The sequence below is a fragment of the Rasamsonia emersonii genome, assembly GCF_000968595.1.
Source record: "Rasamsonia emersonii CBS 393.64 chromosome Unknown ctg1118621760536, whole genome shotgun sequence".
Classification (NCBI taxonomy): domain Eukaryota; kingdom Fungi; phylum Ascomycota; class Eurotiomycetes; order Eurotiales; family Trichocomaceae; genus Rasamsonia; species Rasamsonia emersonii.
The window spans coordinates 16,943-35,930 of NW_013562925.1; the positions used below are offsets into that span (position 1 = coordinate 16,943).

The 18,988-nt window shown below is 50.7% G+C and overlaps 6 protein-coding genes across 6 annotated transcripts; 2 read left to right on the plus strand and 4 right to left on the minus strand.

Moving 5' to 3' along the window:
* Nucleotides 1-722: 722 nt before the first annotated feature.
* On the plus strand, nucleotides 723-5,878 carry T310_7397 (E3 ubiquitin-protein ligase; the record flags this gene model as incomplete). The annotated part of the gene is made up of 15 exons (XM_013469810.1): nucleotides 723-896; nucleotides 1,026-1,285; nucleotides 1,386-1,459; nucleotides 1,556-1,863; nucleotides 1,955-2,042; nucleotides 2,106-2,322; nucleotides 2,809-2,873; nucleotides 3,050-3,088; nucleotides 3,156-3,261; nucleotides 3,342-3,475; nucleotides 3,544-4,729; nucleotides 4,792-5,085; nucleotides 5,144-5,281; nucleotides 5,333-5,728; nucleotides 5,779-5,878. 15 exons carry the CDS (start codon nucleotides 723-725, stop codon nucleotides 5,876-5,878), a joined length of 3,579 nt encoding a protein of 1,192 aa, XP_013325264.1.
* Nucleotides 5,879-6,876: 998 nt separating this feature from the next.
* On the minus strand, nucleotides 6,877-7,604 carry T310_7398 (GPI anchored serine-threonine rich protein; the record flags this gene model as incomplete). The annotated part of the gene is made up of 3 exons (XM_013469811.1): nucleotides 6,877-7,195; nucleotides 7,272-7,370; nucleotides 7,456-7,604. The coding sequence occupies 3 exons, from the start codon at nucleotides 7,602-7,604 to the stop codon at nucleotides 6,877-6,879; spliced, it is 567 nt and encodes a 188-aa protein (XP_013325265.1).
* Nucleotides 7,605-7,917: 313 nt separating this feature from the next.
* Nucleotides 7,918-9,237, minus strand: T310_7399 (uncharacterized protein; the record flags this gene model as incomplete). Its single annotated transcript, XM_013469812.1, has 5 exons — nucleotides 7,918-8,216; nucleotides 8,267-8,375; nucleotides 8,620-8,806; nucleotides 9,081-9,147; nucleotides 9,207-9,237. The coding sequence occupies 5 exons, from the start codon at nucleotides 9,235-9,237 to the stop codon at nucleotides 7,918-7,920; spliced, it is 693 nt and encodes a 230-aa protein (XP_013325266.1).
* Nucleotides 9,238-12,951: 3,714 nt separating this feature from the next.
* T310_7400 (deoxyribose-phosphate aldolase) lies at nucleotides 12,952-13,719 on the plus strand (the record flags this gene model as incomplete). Its single annotated transcript, XM_013469813.1, has 1 exon — nucleotides 12,952-13,719. The coding sequence occupies one exon, from the start codon at nucleotides 12,952-12,954 to the stop codon at nucleotides 13,717-13,719; it is 768 nt and encodes a 255-aa protein (XP_013325267.1).
* Nucleotides 13,720-13,901: 182 nt separating this feature from the next.
* On the minus strand, nucleotides 13,902-15,360 carry T310_7401 (uncharacterized protein; the record flags this gene model as incomplete). The annotated part of the gene is made up of 2 exons (XM_013469814.1): nucleotides 13,902-14,817; nucleotides 14,879-15,360. The coding sequence occupies 2 exons, from the start codon at nucleotides 15,358-15,360 to the stop codon at nucleotides 13,902-13,904; spliced, it is 1,398 nt and encodes a 465-aa protein (XP_013325268.1).
* A 1,067-nt stretch (nucleotides 15,361-16,427) lies between these two features.
* Nucleotides 16,428-18,988, minus strand: T310_7402 (uncharacterized protein; the record flags this gene model as incomplete). Its single annotated transcript, XM_013469815.1, has 2 exons — nucleotides 16,428-18,666; nucleotides 18,846-18,988. Coding segments are annotated over 2 exons (2,382 nt in total), but the record flags the coding sequence as incomplete, so codon positions are not given.

An 18,988-nucleotide genomic window follows, 5' to 3' on the forward strand; every position in this document is an offset into this window, starting at 1 on the left:
TCTCAGTTTGTTCTCTTCGACCATAGTCCCGCGGAAATCTGAACCTCCAAAGCGCTTAGTGTTCGTCTATTTTCTTTCGCATTTGGATCTTCGTTATCTTCTCATTCTCCAATTCTGCAACTAGATTCAATCCGCGTAAGGATTGCACATTGATTTCTATAGGCGATTCTTTATTTGATTGTAGACATGATCTTAATTCCTATGGACGTACAACTCAGTAACTTCATTGAGTGGCGGAATAGCAACCGGGAAATTATTTCACTCCCCAATTGTACCTAGGTAGATTCTGGAATTGCTCAAGTATCATCAATCGATGTCGTGATGACTACGTTGATAATGGCATTTGGATCGCATGGTCTGTAACCTGCTTTGCGATACTCCGTAGGTGGCGAGTCACTAAGCCAGAAACAGCAGCGAGACTTCGGCTTCACATCATGGCGCTTGGCATCGGCTCTCCGTCAACTTGTCTGACTCCCATTCCGCCTTGCGCATCTTACGTCTTTGTCGAGGTCTCTAATCCCCTTGCTGTGTGAATAAGCGTCTTTGACTTACACTTTTCTTTGTGGTGGGAGGAGTACAGTCGAGGTCGGATCGGCTGTAGTTTATCGAAAAGAGGCCGACCCGCCCCTCTTTTTCTTGCCTCTCGCCGGGCGATTTTTGGGACATTGCAATCTTCTCTTTTCACATAGTCGAGCCCAAACCCATATTCGCACGCTCTCACCATGTCTACGCAAGGGACTGAGATCAAGGCGGAGACTGGGATCAAGGAGGAGACTGGGGTCAAGGAGGAGCCAGAGTTCAAGAAGGAGACTGAGTTTAAGGAAGAGACTGAGTTCAAGGAGGATACTGAGATGAAGGAGGGCATGAACGCTTATGAGGACGGTGGTGACGATGAGGTATGTCAAGCTTTTCTAGATCTGCAGCCGGAGCCTTTAGCTCTCCGCTATCTACGGTGAACATCTTTCCCGTCCGATAGTCGTTCACCAAGCACATTTATCGTTGCTAACTGAGATGGTGTACTTCAGGAGGAAATCGCTGAGATGAAGAAGCGGGTCGCGCAGATGGAGCACGAGGCCCAGAAACTGCGCGAGATGCAAGCCAGCATTGAGCAGGAGTCGGAAAATTTGAAACGAGAAGATAGGGAGGAAATCGATGCCCGGAGCGTTTTCGTCGGAAACGTGGATTACGGTGCCTCTCCTGAAGAGATCCAGGCTCATTTCCAGAGCTGCGGTTCGATAAACCGCGTTACCATCCTGCTTGACAAGTACACGGGGCATCCTAAAGGGTTGGTTGCACCTCGGTCCTTTCGTTTTTTGCTACTTGGAGCATCCATCACCAGAAATCTCTTGCTAGAGATGTGATCGCTGATTGATCGTTTTCTGCAGATACGCCTATGTTGAGTTCGCCGAACCCAGCCTTGTCGCGCAGGCCCTCGTTCTGAACGAAAGCATCTTTCGCGGTAGGAGTTTGAAGGTAACGATGATCGTTTTCCTGGTTCTTCATTCCTCTATGTGCTCGTGTCGTTCAAGCTACTAATGCGCTTATTGCTGAGTAGGTGGTCCCAAAGCGCACGAACATACCTGGCATGAGCAGCCGCGGTCGGGGACGAGGAGGCTTCCGGGGTCGAGGCTACGGCCGTGGTGGTTTCGCGCCTCGTGGAACCTACCGTGGAGGCTATCGCGGTCGGGGTCGAGGCTATGCCCCGTACTAGATATGCGTCTCTCCGTGCGAAATCGTCGACTTTGTCCGCGCTGGGTGAAGGCTGAAGGCGATGTTATTGTGGGTTTTGAACAGATGCAGAACAAGCGTACTTGTAATTTGTGTCCTTTCCAGGCTGAGTCTTTCGGAGTTGAGGCTAGGGCTGTATGATAATCACCGAGATCGCAGGCTGGGATAAAATGGGCGGATGACAGGGAATTTCTTTGTGATATCCTTATTATTACTGTTGGAACAGCGTCTGTTGGATATGAACAGTTATTCTCTTGTTTGTCTCTCTCCCATTCCTTTCTTCCTTTTTCTTATCGTAGCCAGTATCGTGGTAGGTAATTGAGTTGCCGCAGCTTTTAAGATAGTGGATGATACCTGCGCTCTACGGCGGACCTCAGGTGGCAGCAGGCGCCCAGGCGGCAACGCCCAAGTGAGGCTCAGCCACGCTATTGCGTCGTCGCGTATCGGGCTCACCCGGACCTCGACCGTGCAGGTCCTTTCATCAAAAGCCATTGTCGGCAGGAGAACTGAGCCGCTCCCTATTGTCGTCTCCAAACTGTGCAGCGTTGTTCCTTCAGTCGAGCTCCTCCGGTGGGCACGCGGGGTCTTGCTTTCGTGGGTGTGATTCATAGACCGCCCAAGAAAAGTAAGCGGAGCGCCTGAACAGCGTTTGGGAGGGGAACCGAATGGGCGTCTAGCCCTCAACTCTGCCACCTCCCTGGGCTTTTCGCCTGGCACCGTCGCAACCACCTTTCTGCCCTCCCGAAGATTCCTTATCCTGACGTCCGTTGCCACGACAGACTGGCGAGCAGGACGCTGGGCCCGCCGGCTGGAGACAGGCAGGCTTGGATTGTCTGAACGGGTTTGGTTTGGCTGCCCTCTGGAGCCAGCCCCTCCGCCTTGGTCATTGGCCAAGAGCGTCACGTCAAACTGCTCAGCCCCAATAATCCCTGGACCGGTCCAGCACAGCATATCGCTCGCCTTCGACCGATCTCTCCAAGCCATATCGTATCGTCCCTACTCTTTCCACCGCTCTTGAGCCTCTCCGTCACTTCCTCGGGTTCAGTGGATGCGTTAGGCTTGTTCGACTGCCCTTGATAGCCGTGACGGTCACATCCGTTGCCCGCAGGGCGTCGTCTACCCAGAATGGGTTCGAATTTGCCTGCGTAAGTCCTGCCGCTGCCGCATTCATTCGAGTCCCCCCAAACGCCGTCGTTCTCCGTCATGAACAGGGGCTGACTGACAATTCATGACCTACAGGCAGCCGAATCTCAGGCTCACAAGTGAGCATTCCTTCCTCTCTCCGTCGGAGAAACACGGACAAGACTAACACTCGGTGCAGTTATCGCAGCGGACGGACTGTACAAGCGCGATGTGTTCCGTACGTCTCCAGATTGGCGTTCAACAGCTTGGGGGAAGGCAAACTGACATGTCATGATCCTTGCTAGGATTTCCGGATCCGTTCGCTGTTGCCACGATTGGCGGCGAGCAGACTCACACGACCTCGGTGATTAGGAGGACATTGAATCCATATTGGAACGAGGCTTTCGATCTGTATGTCCACCGATCATCGTGTCCCTATCCCCGTCATTTTCTCGCTCGTTCTGACCGTTGCCACCGTTGTGTGATTACAGGAAAGTCAATGAAGACAGCATTCTCGCGATTCAGATCTTTGACCAGAAGAAGTTCAAGAAGAAGGATCAGGGCTTTCTAGGAGTCATCAATGTCCGCATTGGGGATGTGATTGATCTCCAGATGGGGGGTGATGGTAAGAAACTTCTTCAAACTGTCTCTTGTACTACTACTCGGGGACTTTCGACTGACACCGTATCATAGAAATGCTCACGCGAGATCTGAAGAAGTCAAACGACAATCTGGTTGTGCACGGAAAACTGATCATCAACCTCTCCACAAATCTCAGCACCCCCCTTCCTTCGCAAAATGGTCTACACCGGCCTCAACCTCAACCAGGACTTGTTCCGCAGGTTCAAGCGCCGCAAACTCAACAAGGCTCAAGCCATGCCGAATCTTCTTCCGCAGCGAACTCGAACACGGCTCTGGCCCCCTCTCGAGCTCAGTCGTCAACTAGACCAACGCCACCTAATGGTGCTGCGCAGACGCAGCCTAATGGCCATGGACACACTACCCACAGCTCTCGAACCCTCAGTTCCTTTGAAGACAGTCTGGGCAGACTTCCGGCAGGCTGGGAGCGACGCGAAGACAACTTGGGAAGAACATACTACGTTGATCACAATACGAGAACAACAACCTGGACGAGGCCCTCTTCGAATTACAATGAACATGCACAACGCTCACAACGAGAGGCCAACATGCAGATGGAGCGAAGGGCTCATCAGAGCCGAACGCTGCCGGAAGATCGCACCGGTGCAAGTTCGCCAAACCCGACGGAGTCCCACCAAGCACATACACCCAGCGGTAGTACCAACAACGTCAATGCAGTGTCCATGATGGCCACAGGGGCGACAACGGCGGGCACCGGTGAGCTCCCTCCTGGATGGGAACAGCGGACAACGCCGGAGGGACGGCCGTACTTCGTCGATCACAACACGCGCACCACTACCTGGGTCGATCCCCGTCGACAGCAATATATCCGGATGTACGGCCAAAATGCGAACGGGAGCAACACAACGATTCAACAGCAACCCGTATCACAGTTGGGTCCTTTGCCCAGCGGGTGGGAAATGAGATTGACGAACACGGCTCGAGTGTACTTCGTGGACCACAACACGAAGACCACGACGTGGGATGACCCACGGTTGCCATCGTCCTTGGATCAAGGCGTTCCACAATACAAGCGTGACTTCCGACGCAAGCTGATCTACTTCCGATCGCAACCAGCCTTGAGGATCATGTCCGGCCAATGTCACATCAAAGTGCGCCGGAACAACATCTTTGAGGATTCTTACGCGGAGATTATGCGTCAGAGCGCGTCGGATCTCAAGAAGCGACTAATGATCAAGTTTGATGGCGAAGATGGTCTGGATTATGGTGGACTTTCAAGGTATGAACCTTCCTCTCTTCGATATTCTTTCTCCCGTATGGTGTTGCTAATTCTCTCAACAGAGAGTTCTTCTTCCTTCTTTCTCACGAGATGTTCAATCCCTTTTACTGCCTTTTCGAATACTCCGCCCACGATAATTACACCTTACAAATCAATCCACATTCCGGTATTAATCCTGAACATTTGAACTACTTCCGATTCATCGGCCGGGTCGTTGGTTTGGCCATCTTCCATCGTCGATTCCTGGACTCGTTCTTCATTGGAGCGTTCTATAAGATGATGCTGCGGAAGAAGGTGACCCTTCAAGATATGGAAGGCGTCGACGAAGATTTCCACCGCAATTTGACCTGGACTCTGTAAGCCAGCCCGCACCTGATTTCCAGCTTGCAAAAAAATGATACTGACAACCTACAGAGAGAACGATATTGATGGCGTTGTGGAGCTTACATTTTCCGTTGATGACGAAAAATTCGGAGAACGTCGCACGATTGACTTGATACCCGACGGGCGAAATATTCCCGTCACTAATGAAAACAAGCACAAATATGTTGAGTACGTATTGCTTTGGTCTTCTCTGTCGGGTCTTGTCTAACCCGTCGACAGGTTGGTTACAGAGTGGAAGATTCAGAAGCGTGTGGAAGAGCAATTCAATGCATTCATCTCCGGCTTCAACGAACTCATTCCCCAGGACTTGGTGAATGTGTTCGACGAGCGGGAGCTGGAATTGTTGATTGGCGGTATTGCGGACATCGATGTGGATGATTGGAAGAAGCACACCGACTACCGCGGGTACACAGAATCGGACGAGGTGATTCAGAACTTCTGGAAGATCATCCGCAGCTGGGATGCAGAGCAGAAGTCTCGTCTGCTGCAGTTTGCGACGGGCACGTCTCGTATCCCAGTCAACGGGTTCAAGGATCTGCAGGGATCTGATGGGCCTCGACGATTCACGATTGAGAAGGCGGGAGATATAAATGCACTGCCGAAGTCGCATACATGGTATGTTTCTTGCGATTCTCTTTCTTTATGGCATGGCTGACAATTTCTAGCTTTAACCGCCTTGACCTACCTCCATACAAAACCTATGAGACGCTGCAGCAGAAACTGACCATAGCCGTCGAGGAGACCTTAGGTTTTGGTCAGGAGTAAAGGTCATGGTTAGGTGGAAGTGGAGGTTGTATTGTCGAGAGAAAGAGGAGTGCAATTAGAGCACCATGATATGCAGTTGGTGACAGCCAGCGCACATTCCAACTCCTTCCATCCGTCACTCGTCTTCACATAGTGGGTTTGTTCGAATCTCTCGGTCTGCGTTATTGCATTGGCTTTGAATTCTGCTTCTTTTTTCTTTCTCTCTCTCGCTTTATTCTTTTGGGAATGGGATCAGCCTCCTAGTTTTTTTTTCTGTCTGTCAAGGAAGGAAGGAAATATGTGTTTTCTTTTGCTGCTGGATACCGTGTGTCTTTTTTTTCTCTTTTTTCTTCTGATCATATGTTTTATCTGTTCTTATTGTCTCGTCTGCCACTTTCACTTGCCGGTATCGTATCGTTCGACCGTCTGATGGTATGGGAAACCTGCACTCCTTCCTTTCTGTTGCTGTATATTCGTGAGTGTTTGTGTACAATTTTCAACGATGGAAGAGCCAGCATTTACTGATTTCATCTCTTCTCCTAAGGTTATTTATTAACAGGTACAGATAACAACAAAGCAGGCAGTTAAGTTCTATCCGTGTGTACTGAGTATTTGTTCAACTGTCTAGTAATGTACTCTGGCTCATATATACTACCTAATATCTTCTAGAAGTTAGGTAAACCTTATGGATAATTCTACTTGATTATATCCAGGTACCTCCTTACCTTAGGTAGGTAGTTTGCTCACTTGTTAATGTCAGATTAGAAAAAAAAGAATGAAAGACTTTGAGGGTTTACATAGTTAATAAATAGACTGGAATAATCAATGTTGGATTTAATTAGATTATGAATTATTATTATATTCTTGCCTTTCTTTTTGCTTTTCATTTATAGCAGGATGGAATAGAAATGAAAGAACCCAATCCATCCCCTCCTCTTCATTCATTCCACATTATTTGCCCTATTCCAAATCATACCCGACTCAATCCCGACTCCCCGGGTAGCTTATTATTTTCCAATTTACAGCGCAGCACCCAGCGCAAGAGCAACAGCACCGACGAGCGTACCAGCCTGAACAGACAGAGCACCCGGTGCGGCACCGGTCGAGCTGGAGCCGGACTTGGAGGAGCTCGTCGAGGTCGGGCTGCTCGAGGATTCGCCCTTGCCGGTGGAAGACGCGGTGGAGGACNCGTTGGACGAGGACGAGGTAGGCGTGGGCGTGCTGCTACCGCTGCTGGCGCTGCTGCTGGGGCTGTTGGCCTTGGCGGCGTTGCAGTAGGAGGTCTTGGACTGTTCGGCGCCGAAGCGGTTGGGGTCGTTGGGGCAGTTGTTGTAGCAGCTGCAGATAGGTAGGTAAGCAAATGATCTGGATCGTAGAATATGATCTAGTGAGAGGGTCTAGGGGTTCAACTCACGTCAGGACGTTGTTGCTCTGCTCGCAGAGACAGTTCCAGTCGTTGGCTGCGCAGGCCTTCAGCTGCGGCGTCGTAGAGGCGAGACAGGCGTCGAGGATGCTGTAAACAAGAAAAATAAAGTGATCAGCATATGCATATAGACATGTCTATACGTCAGATTCGTTTTCTTTTTTTTTTTACTTACTTCTGAGCCTGGCAGCTAGACGACGACGAGGACGACGAGCCGGTGGCAGCACCAGGGCTGGCAGCACTGCTTGGAGTGCCATTGTCCTGGGCGGCGACAAAGCCGACGCTGACGGTGAGGAGGGTCGCGAGGGTAGTGGCGAAGCGCATTTTGCTAGCTATTAATTGAGTCGAATTGATCGAGTCAAGGACTCAGAAAGGAGTCAATTAATATCTAGCTCGAGGAAGGGAGGGAGAGAGATGAGGGATTAGACGATGAAGATAGCAATGGGGAGAAGAATAGGAGGAGAGAACGCAGGAATGCGAGAGGAGAGAGAGCTTGTTTTTATTTATCCCACCAGAGCCCCGATTGACATAGACAGGCCTACCCAAGTAGGTAGAGATCTAACCCCGACTTGCAATGCTATGATGTATGTATGCATGCTATGCATGCGCGGTATTTTCAGCCATGTAATACGTATTATTAATTAATACCTGTCACGAAGGAAGGGAAAGCCACACCAATTCGCCAAGGGATTGGATTACTCCGTACTTGACATGCATGCCAGGCGGATCTTATGTTTATCTTATTGTTTTTGTTTTGCTTCAATGGAGTTGTGTATGGAGTATCTGCGTGGTTGATGATGACAACAGCCGTCATGTTTGGAATGTAACTATACAATACGCTACCTACACTACTGAGTACTATTAGTTCAATCCAATCCGGGGAAGAAGCAACAGGACAGGACGATGTGCCAGTCAATGCCAATTGCAGCATCAGAGCTGTCATTCATTTTATTTCAATCTAGTTACTCCGTAGACTGATCACATACATGTTCCCTTGCTTGCTCTATACGTTTCTACACTGGGTTGGAGGAGAAAGGAGTTCTGAATCCCTCTCCTCGCTTGCTGGGGCCAGAATCCGGGGAAGGGTTCAAGCGTCTACGGTAATTAGTGTGTTAGTTCTAGTTGGTTCTTAACGCCACAGAGCATTAGTATTAGCTAGGTTTCACACCGGCTCCTCGCGGCGGCAGCCCCTGGAACCGTTCCTCAGCTTCAACTCAGGATGCCCTCCCCATCAATCGACGTCATGCGGAGTACAGAGTTTCAGAAAATGTCGTCATGATGGCAATGGCAACTGCAGGACAGCATCTCTTTGCATCATAAGATAATAATGCCTACTTACCTGCCTCCCTGTATGTACCTCCCTAAGTACTCCGTATAACCGTCCACTAAGTCGGGAATGAGGATTAGTTGTCATGTGATGTAACCATTTTGAGTTAGGCGCCGCACTGACTGCCTGCCAGGGAATAAATAAAATTTGGCTACGCCTAATTCCGCAGGCTAAACCTAAATAGGCACTGCCGCTATGCCTGCAACCTTTCTGCTACATCAGAATGGGTGCTAAAGCTCTCTACCTATGCTGTAGTTCTTCACTTTACCAAATTTCCTTCCTGTCACTTCATAGCTCTTTTTCCTTCTCAATTTGCTCCTCTTCCGATCTTAGAGGCAGAAGATCTGTTCTTTTATTTGACTCGGCTGCTTTTGGTTGACTGGGCTATATCATCTCAGAGACTCAGACAGCCATGTCACCTGATCTGACGAAGCATGTCTTGACGTGCCAAAGCTCACCAAGCACTAGCCTACACAGCGTCTGTCAAAGTCGCTACAGTCCGGAACATGCAATTTCCGTCCATGCTCAAAGAGCTTGAAGCTGGCATCCAGTTTTTCAGTTACTATCGCAAATTCGTGCACCACTTCGCTGCCACCCACCGACTCGAGACCTTTCGTTTTCGTCATGCATGATTTCGACGACAAAAGCTGTCGGAATACGGGATATGCTTTAGAATGAGGGAGTGACCTCCGGATCCAAGCGAAGCGGATGATACAAGTCCGGTTATTGTTGCTCTCCATCTAGATGGTATCTAATAGGCCTAGATATCATACAGTCTCCAGCCTGACGTCCCGGAAACACTGCTGCCCAAGTGACTAGTCGCTCAACGAGAACGGAGCCGTCCAAGCGGTATCACATAGGTAGTACCTACTACGCCATGCTGGCGGCCTGTTTTCGACTGCGACGCTCTCAGAATTGCTGAAGGGACCAGCAAAGCTACCTCAGGATGCTGGTTCAGACACATCACGGCGGTATACAAAGATGGTATCTGATATTGTTGCCGAGATGTATCGCCTCTGTCTCCCTGTCAACACTCACGATCATGCCTCCGCACTTATATTTACAAATCCTTTGATATGGAGAAGTTCTGGCGGCGAACTGGTTATGAGGTGTACCAGTATCGGAGCAACTATGAGAGGCAGATTGGAAAATTTCGAAGGCCGAGCTCAAATTATTGCAGATGCCAACAGTGCGGACAAACGTCAAGCAGCGCAAATTCACCAAGAAGACGCTGCACTCCAAAGGCTCCCAGCGTCGGATCCCCACCCTAAACAAAATCGAAAGAAGTGTGATGCTGATTCATAGATGGCAATGATCCCGACATCATTGCTTGGATCAAAGATACCCGGGACTGCTGGACACTGACTTCCATAAAGCAACTGCAGGTGCAGGCTATGGAGGAACAATACAGGTCCTCAATTCACGCTCAAACCTTAGATTTCTAGTCCGAGAGTTCCAGTATCCAAACTTTGACTTAGGACATGATTGATATCTGGCCGACATTTCTTGAATTCTGTAGGATCAACTACAATGCGCCAACTGAGGAATTTGAGGTCATAATAATCCCAACCTTCATCCACGACATCTGCTCAGCCTGGCTTATGAAAGAGGTCCGCTTAATGGAGAGGGCACAATTTCTCACTATTGCAGAGTCTGATGCTATCATTAGCATGCGCGGAAGAAGTATGTTTGTTTCTTAATCTGATGCTCTCTCTATCTCCTTTTCTCTTGTTCTTTTAACCCTTATCATCCTCTACTGGCACACACACTTACTAGAACAGTCTTCAACAACACCATATACTGGGTCTCAAAAACAACCAGACACATATATCCTTCCAATCTCTCAGACCTTCCCCATCTTCGTACACTCAGCGGGATGGAGTGAGTCGCAAGCAAGACAGGAACGCGACGGACCTCGGTCTCGCTGGAAATCCGAAATGTTTACAGATCGAAGTAAGCTATTAACAATACAAATTATAATAAAAGCTGACAGTCTCTGCTTAAGCCAATCTATCCGACGCCCTCTCTCCCCGCCAATTGCTGCAAACCAGACCCATAACGATTAATCGACAACAGCTAGCTCATGGGCACAAGCCTGCCTACCACAAGCAACCCACTCGATACCTTCGACTTTCGCATTGACAATCTCGTCAGGCAGGTTGCCGCACCTCTGATCACGCGGGAAGGATACACGCCGGCTTGATTCATGGGAGGATCCTCTGTGAAATCTTTCGGAGCATGCATTGTTCGAAAAGCTTCATGCTTTTAGCAATAATAAGAGACGAAGCGGACGCGGAAACTGACACCGAAAAAGGCGGCGTTTCCCCCCGACTTACAGCCTAGAGGTATTAACAGTTATTTATGTTCTCATACTCCGTACGAGAGGTGCGAATAATAGCCTCACAAGTTACCTATGTAATCTGCCAACGGAACTATTTAATTCTCTGCTTTAAAGTAATCTTGTCAAACCTCATGTCGTTCCTTCTTCATTCCATGGTTCATCTCAGTCATAGCATCTTGTATCCCACGGTACGCGTGCTTTAGCCGTTCCCTGAAAATTGTGACAGTATTATTTTGACCAGACTTTATATTTATCAAATTAGATGACACCCATTCAATGCCACCGCCCTCTGAACATCTCTCGAGCTTTGTCGGCAGACACTGCAGAACCCACCCAGCTGGGTTTGACGTAGACAACTGAGGTGTAAACAAACAATCACCATTCTGAACCTTCTTCCTCCGGAAAGCTTTCGTACGTGCGTAGGGCCTGCTCGCAGTATTTCAGGAAGCCCATCCAGTTCTGAACGTGCTGGACTCAGACAAGCCTGATGTCTAGACGGCTTGCACTCACCAGGCTTGGATGTTCAGAGTAACGTATATATGCTAGGCCAAGTCCAGTCAGTTCCCGAAGGCCTGGGCTTTGGATGACGTCGAGCTTTCGCGTGAATAGGATCTCGGCTTGGTATAGCTCTCACAATTTGCAGAGCACCGCGATCGCAATTCGATGCGCTGAAAGGAACAACTCCTTCTGGGCGAGGCCTTGTCCAAGCTTCAGAGTTTTGATGTAGTTTGAGGCCTTGGAAAGACAGACCTCCGACAAGAGCATTGAGCTTCTTGTAGAGGAATTTCTCATTAGTAAGATACATCATCCCATCTACCTTTGATGGAAGAGTTGATGCAGGCTGCTCTGCCTCACCTTCAGCATCATTCCAGATGTCGATCGGACGCTTGTAGCAAAATCTCCCGGGCCCGCTCAATGACTCGAGTCTTCCAAATCATATTGGAGAATCTGGAGCTAGCGAGTATGGATACCATCACGTGTTCGAGTTTGATGAAAACTCTCCCGGCGACTTCAAATGAGTTGAAGTGTTGGAGAACATGTCGGATCTGAAGGACCTGTGCTCGTTCAATGTCACCGAATCTGTCACAAGAATGAATATCTTGATTTGAATACAGATGATCATGTCGTGGAAAGGCATAGCACAAGGATTACTAGTAGCTTGCAGCATCCAGCAACTTGGGTCCAACATACTCCGCTGGTACATGGCCTGAGGCCATGGATGCATTTTCAAATGTTGTCCACGATCAGAAGTGACAAGACCTGGAATTGAACTGTTCAATCGCCCATGGTAACCGACCAGTTGCAAGCTCAACGAATTCGATGTATTCAGACAGATGAGAGGCCAGTTGTCCTTCAAAAGGTGCCATCAGTTGAACAGAAAGCGCAACTAGATCGATGACAATATCTGTTCTTGCCTAGTATATATGTACAGCCGTAACGTGCTGATTTGCTCTTGCTTTATTGGGAAGGAAGCATGGCATTGATGTACCCACCGGAGGCCACGGATTTCCAATTGCTCCCCGCCATTGGAACGTCTCGCTTTCCTATTTTTGGAGACTGTTTTTCTGCCAGGATTCTTGCCCTTTCTTTCCCCGCACCGGAGAAATTACTAAATACTATCCACAGCCTTGCAGTAACAAGAGCTCATCAATAATTGATACGAACTCACGTTGTAGGTAGACCCGTCCCTCATATGATTTTGTTCGCAATTTTAATAATAGGGTGGTAGGATCTGGACTTGCCTCATCGAACAAAACTGTCAGTTTTGCCCGCTACCAGGTCTATACTGAATATCTCTTGAGGGAAGAATAACTACAGAGAAAGTTCTCTGATCAGAAAAAGACCTCCGTTTTCAACCAAGCGGGACATTATTCTTGGTGCTGATTTTCAATCTCTGGCCACCATTCGTCAAATTACTCAGTTCTCCCGCAGAGGCGAGGAATTGGTTCCACAAGACAACACATAGTGCATACGTCTACATACATATCGATTAGAACGTCACAATGGCAGAAGTCTCTTTTCCTTCCACCATCACCGTCTCCCTCCCCGACCTCGCCAAGATGATCGACCATTCCCTCCTCCATCCAACCATGACTGACGCCGACGTCCTCGCCGGCCTGGAAATCAGCAAGCAGTATGACGTCGCTACCGCGTGCGTGAAGCCGTACCACGTCTCGCTGGCCCGGGAGCAGCTGGCGGGGACGTCCGTCGGCGTGTGCCCTGTCATCGGGTTCCCGCACGGCAACTCGACGACGAACATCAAGGTGCTCGAGGCGCGCGAGGCGGCACGGGCGGGCGGCGCCGAGATCGACATGGTCGTCAACATCGGCAAAGTCCTGTCGGGGGAGTGGGAGTACGTGAGGGATGAAATCAAGGCGATCAACGACGCCGTCACGGCCGAGGGGGCCATACTGAAGGTCATCTTCGAGAACGACTACCTGCAAGACGAGCATATCGTCAAGCTCTGCCAGATCTGTTCTGACGTGGGCGTCGCCTTCGTCAAGACCTCGACGGGCTACGGCTTCGTCAAGCAGCCCACGGGCGACTACAACTACAAGGGCGCCACTCTGCCGCATCTGGCGCTGATGCGCAAGTCTTGCTCTCCGAATGTGCAGATCAAGGCGGCCGGTGGCGTGAGGACGTTGGACGACTTGCTACGGGTCCGGGCACTGGGTGTGTCCCGTGTCGGGGCGACAGCTACGGTCGCCATCCTGGAAGAGGCCAAGAGACGGGGGATCGGCCAGGAGAGGGTGGAAGTGCAGGTTCCGTGACTGCATGATATACGGAGTGTATGATTGTCGATAATAATGAACAGAACTGAACTGAATAAAATAGAAATACATGACACAGATTCCAGTACTCGACGTATCAAGACTAGTTGAGTAGAATACAAGACCGCCCGAAAGCCCTGTATAGTACAGATCTCTCTCTTTTTTAAAGAAAAAAATATTTCTCACTCATCGCCCCTCCCTTCTTTTCCTTCTTCTTCTCCTTCTTCTTCATCTTCTCCTCCTTCTTCCTCTCCTCTTTCTTCTTCTTCCCCAGTTTTGCCCTCTTTATCTTCTTCTTCTTCCCCCGGATACGTGCCCTCTTCATCTCTCCTCTTCCGCTTCTTCCCCCTGGGCTTCGCTTCCTCTTCTTTGTTGGTCTCTTCTGCCGCCGCCGCCTGTTCTTCTTCTCGCTCTTTGTCTTGTTTCAGAATCTCGGCTGCGCCGGGGAAACCTGACACGTCGAGGTGTCTGAGCACGTAGGCGACTTTTTCAATGTCGGCGGTTGAGAAGATGCGGCCGTCGTCGTCGACGTCGTCGTCATCACCGTCTTTCTTCTTCTTCTTGCCGTCGGCAGCTTTGCTGTTTTCAACTGCGCTGTTAAGACGCGCTCTTAGCTGGAAAACAGCTTCCCAGAGGTCTCGATACTCTTTCAGATTGTACTTGACGGCAAGCTCGCCGTTGGCTCGGATGTATTTTTCGATTTTCTTCTTGCTCTTGTTGGCTGACAGCGGGTAGATGTCCAGACAGAGCCAGAGGTACACCTCGTCGCTGAAGAAGGGGACCTCGTTCTTCGTTCCGGTGGTAGCCGCTGCAAGGATGAGGGATGCGGTCGCGGGCCCGACCGCGCGCAGCGGTCCGGTGAGGGTGTCCAAGCTTTCTTTGGGGAAGGATGAGGCAGATGATGTGTCGTCGAAGAAGAAAAGAGAAGACCCCGCCGCATCAGCAGCAGGAGCAGCAGCAGCAGGCGCCTCTGCTGGCGCTGATGACGAACCCGCGCTCGGGAGGGCTGCGAACGCCGCAGCGGTAGTTTTGCGAACTTGGGGAGCTTTGTTGGTCTTGACCAGGCCTTCAAGGGCAGGTCGATAGACGCCGTGTTTGCTGTTTTGCATGTCAGCAAAGATAAAAAAATCGCCGCAAGATGAAAGTTAGAAATACGTACAGCTTCCACTCCATCAACCGCACCAGTTCATCCTTCTCCAGATAGAGGCCCGTGGGACCCTCTTTTTTGGCCTTTGCATTCTCATTTTCACTTTGTCCTTTTTCATTCTCCTTTTCCTTCTCCTTCTCCTTCTCTTTCATCAAACTCGCACGCTTCCTCAAAACCTCAGGCAACCTCTCATAGCGCCAGTTATCCAGCTTCACAAACGCCTCCGTGTCCTTGTTAAGCTTCGCTTCAGGGAGTGGCAATTGAGACGAGGCAGCAGCAACCGCAGCCGCAGCAGCAGAAGCAGAATCTTTCTTCTTCTCAGCCGCAGCAGCAGCCTTCCTCTCGCTCTTACTCAGCTGATTGTCTCTCTTTTTCGCCGCTTTGGCGATGGCTTTTTGTCTGAAGGCCTCCCTGGCTGTGGTAGGGTAACAGGCCAGCAGACGGGAGAAGGTTGACCGGGAGATCTCCGAGGGGGCGAATGATGGTAGTTCCATCTTCTTTTTGCCCTCTTTTCTTTTTTGTAATACTGTCTTTCCAGGCTATATGTATGCCGGTATGCCGGAGAGAGAGGTATGTTTGTATGTCTTTACACCCTCTGGGGCAGAGAAGAAGAAGAAAACACAGACATGCAGCAGCGGCAGTAGTAGCAACAGCAGCTTTCAATCAAACAGACAAAAATGGACTGCGCCAGATGAATTGACAACAAAAAAAAAGGACAGTAAAAAAAAAGTGCTCGAATTGAAAGAAAGAAACAAAGAACAACAATCCAGTCCAAAAAGAAAAAAAAAGAAAAGAGTCGTGCCGATGACGCGCGCTCTAAAAAACCGACACAAATCAAAAGCTTTTCTCACTCTATTCAACTTAGAAATTAAGAATTATTATCAAAGTCCAGTCTCACTGATTGCTGCATTGGCCATAAGTTTGACTTGATATCAAAGCATGTCGTTACTCCGGCTTTGCCAAGACAGCAGACTAGGTACCTACCTACCTCCTTACAACTCGTACAGACTGGATCCGATACTAGGTAGACATCTGACATTATTGCTACTCAATTACTTGGTATTAATTAAATTAAATTCAACAAAATCTCTCTTCTGAATTGACATGCGAATGTCTGCATTCTGCTTCTACTAACTAGTTCGTTATCGATAGTGCACAACAGGAGTATCATGAACGGGTAAAGAAAATTAGAAAGTGTATATCGGGTGTTGAAGCATAGCATCAGGCGTCAGACATGCGATGCGCAAAAAGTAAAGAAAGAGAAAAAAATATAGAGGAAGTCAAAGCTCAGCCCAGCTTGAGCGAAATCCATAGTCCCACGAAGAAATCTCATTCCGCACATCAAACTGAACCGAACCGAACCGAACCCAGACCCGCTCCCAGTGACAACAACGCAAAGTGTATCCGAAAGGGAAGAACAATAACACAGGGAATAAGAAAAGGAGAAGAGAGGTAACAGATTACAAAAGACACGGGTGCCCTCCACCCCTCTAGATCCCACTCTCACACGGAAACTGAAAGGACATCAACATACTGAAAGGGAACAGAAATATAGTGTTTCTTATCGATGCTGTTTCCGGCCTGCATCCTTCTTTTTGGTTGGAGATGCATTCGGGCTCACGAAACTAACCCGGCGCCCATCTTTGCCACGGTTCAGCGACACAAGCCCGCTGCCGAGCATGCGATCCTTCTTCCTGCCACCCCGTCTCAGAGGTTTCGACAGTGAGGTCGCATGTGATTTGGCCGGACTGGCCAGTTCATGATCCGTCTTGGTCTCCGTCGTTGTCGACGTTGCTGTGCCTTCATCGTCCTCCACTTCGATATGTTCGAAGTCTTGGTCGTCATCCCCTGCTTCCGACGAGCTGGGACTGGGACTCTCAGAGTCGGAGGGCGCCTCATACTCGTCGTCGTCGTCACTGACAAGGCTCGGTGCTTGATTGGACTCGACAGTATGAGGGCTGAGATTTTCGGTATTGTCGACATCTCCGTCTTGAGATCGACCCAGCTGCAAGGCGTCCAACGACGCGGAGGGTGCGTATGGTGACGTATACGATGCTTGTCTGGCCGGTGTCGACGTCTCGATATGACGAGGTTTACGGCCACCTCTTGCCTTCTCAGCTCCTTTTCGGCTATTGGGACGCTGAGATGCGGCCTGAGGCATCGTCGTACGGGCAGGCAGTCGACTGCCTTGGACACTGAGTTGCGAGCGATCCGGGCCAGATTCAGTGGCCGCTTCAGTCGCCTCCTCTTCAGATTCCTCCTCGGATGAGAATGCGTTCAGGTCGACAAGCGTCTTGGCATCCCCGACCAGGTCACGAAGGTCAAGACCAAGGCCTCGCCGTTCCAACAGCGAAGACAAGTGGGGCGTATCGGGGGACGCTTTGAACGAGGGATCTGGAGCCACAGGACTGGTCTTTTCCGGCTTCTTCGGTTGGGAATCCGTGTCTGGACTGTCCTTGTTACTCTGCTTCAATGCCGATCCTTCGCTCGAAGATTTCGGCTGGTTGTTGTCCTTGGATGCTGATTCGATGGTATGTGCAGAACGGATCAAAGGGTGAACATAACCAGGCGCGCCGCCGCTTGTCGAATCACCAGTGCCTCCAATAACCATCCCAGCCTCATCGACCTCGACGGGCTCTCCAGACGCCACCGCTGCCGCATCATGGCTGGCAAACGTCCGACCATGAGCAATCCGGCAGTGGTTGATGAAACCCTGGGTGCTGGAGAAATCGAAACGTCGGCAATCCAGACAAACCAACTTCACCAGCTGACCATCGCTCTTACGCTTGATAATCATCGGGCCGGCCTTGTCCTTAGGTGGAGGGTAACCACTGGGAAGAGCCTGTAGCTTCGCATTCACGCTCCCTCTCTGGGAGCGTGACTTGCCAGCGACATAGCCGCTATCGTTGAGGCTCGACCGCGTGGTTCGTCCATCAAAAGGTCCGTAGCCTGGGTGAGGGGCGGGAGGTTCGGGCTCTCCTCCATCGAAGCGAGGATCTGGCAAGAGCCATCTTGCATAGTGTCGTGAGTAGGGGCCGTCGGTTACACCCCATGGAGCTGGCGAGACAGGAGGGCGTCCACCCCCGGGCGGTGCCACCGCAAACCCGGTCCCGTTGCTGACCGACTGCGAGATTCCCGAGACACTCGAACCCGGGTAGGGGATCTCAGCACACCGACGCAGCTGTTCCAGCGCGATCTGACATTTCGCAATCTCCTGATCGATGAGACGCAGTTCATTATGTTTCAAGAGGACTTCCAAGCTCAGTTGCGCGTCGATCGCCTGGCGCAGCCTCTCGATATCCATCTTCGGGGGTGCTTTCGCATGCTTGTCTGACTGGGGAGTGCCGGTATGATCCGGGCCGTCATTCTCGGCGCGAGGCTGCGACTCGGGATGTTGGTCGGAGGGAGCGGATGGGGGAGGCGCCGCAGTGTCGTTGGTCGCGGACTCAGAACTAGGCGTTCCGTCGTTTTTCACGTCGACTTCGGCTGGAGGAGGTGGCTGGTCGCCGCTGTCTAGGCGACGCTTCGTTGCCGGGGGCTCGTCCAAGACGGCGATCGGTTCATGGGAGTCGGCGAGTTTGCGCTTCAGCTTGTGAAGGGGAGGGCTATCCAGGACGGGCGACTTGCGCTGCGTCGGCGTCACCAGCATCTTCAAATCCTCCGCCATCACCTTGTTTCCTCCGATTCCAGAGGACCACGGCAGCAGGCGAAACATGCCATGCGAGATGTTATAGAGCGGCCCGGAAAAGGAGGAGATGCACGATCGTAGTCCGCTCAGTTGAGAGGGAGCCAATTTATCTCTGCGCGCGCATAGAGGGGGCGCGCATCAGGGTGTGTAGACGGCGACCGCGCCGGATGAAAGCCGCTGGAAGTGCGGAGGGTGAGACACGCCACTGAGACCGATAAAGACGCGTATGCGGCGATAAGGCACAGAGAGCAGAAAGTGTTCAGCAAGCGCAATACAAGGATTACTCCGTACCTGGGTGAATCCAATCCCCCCGCAGTCGAGGCGACTCCGGAAAGAAGCAGGACTGAGGGGCCTGGTGGGAAGAAGGCAAGTGAAAAAGCAGGCGTGCGGAGCGCGGCAGGCGGTTCAGATGCACAGGTTGGCCACCGCGTCTC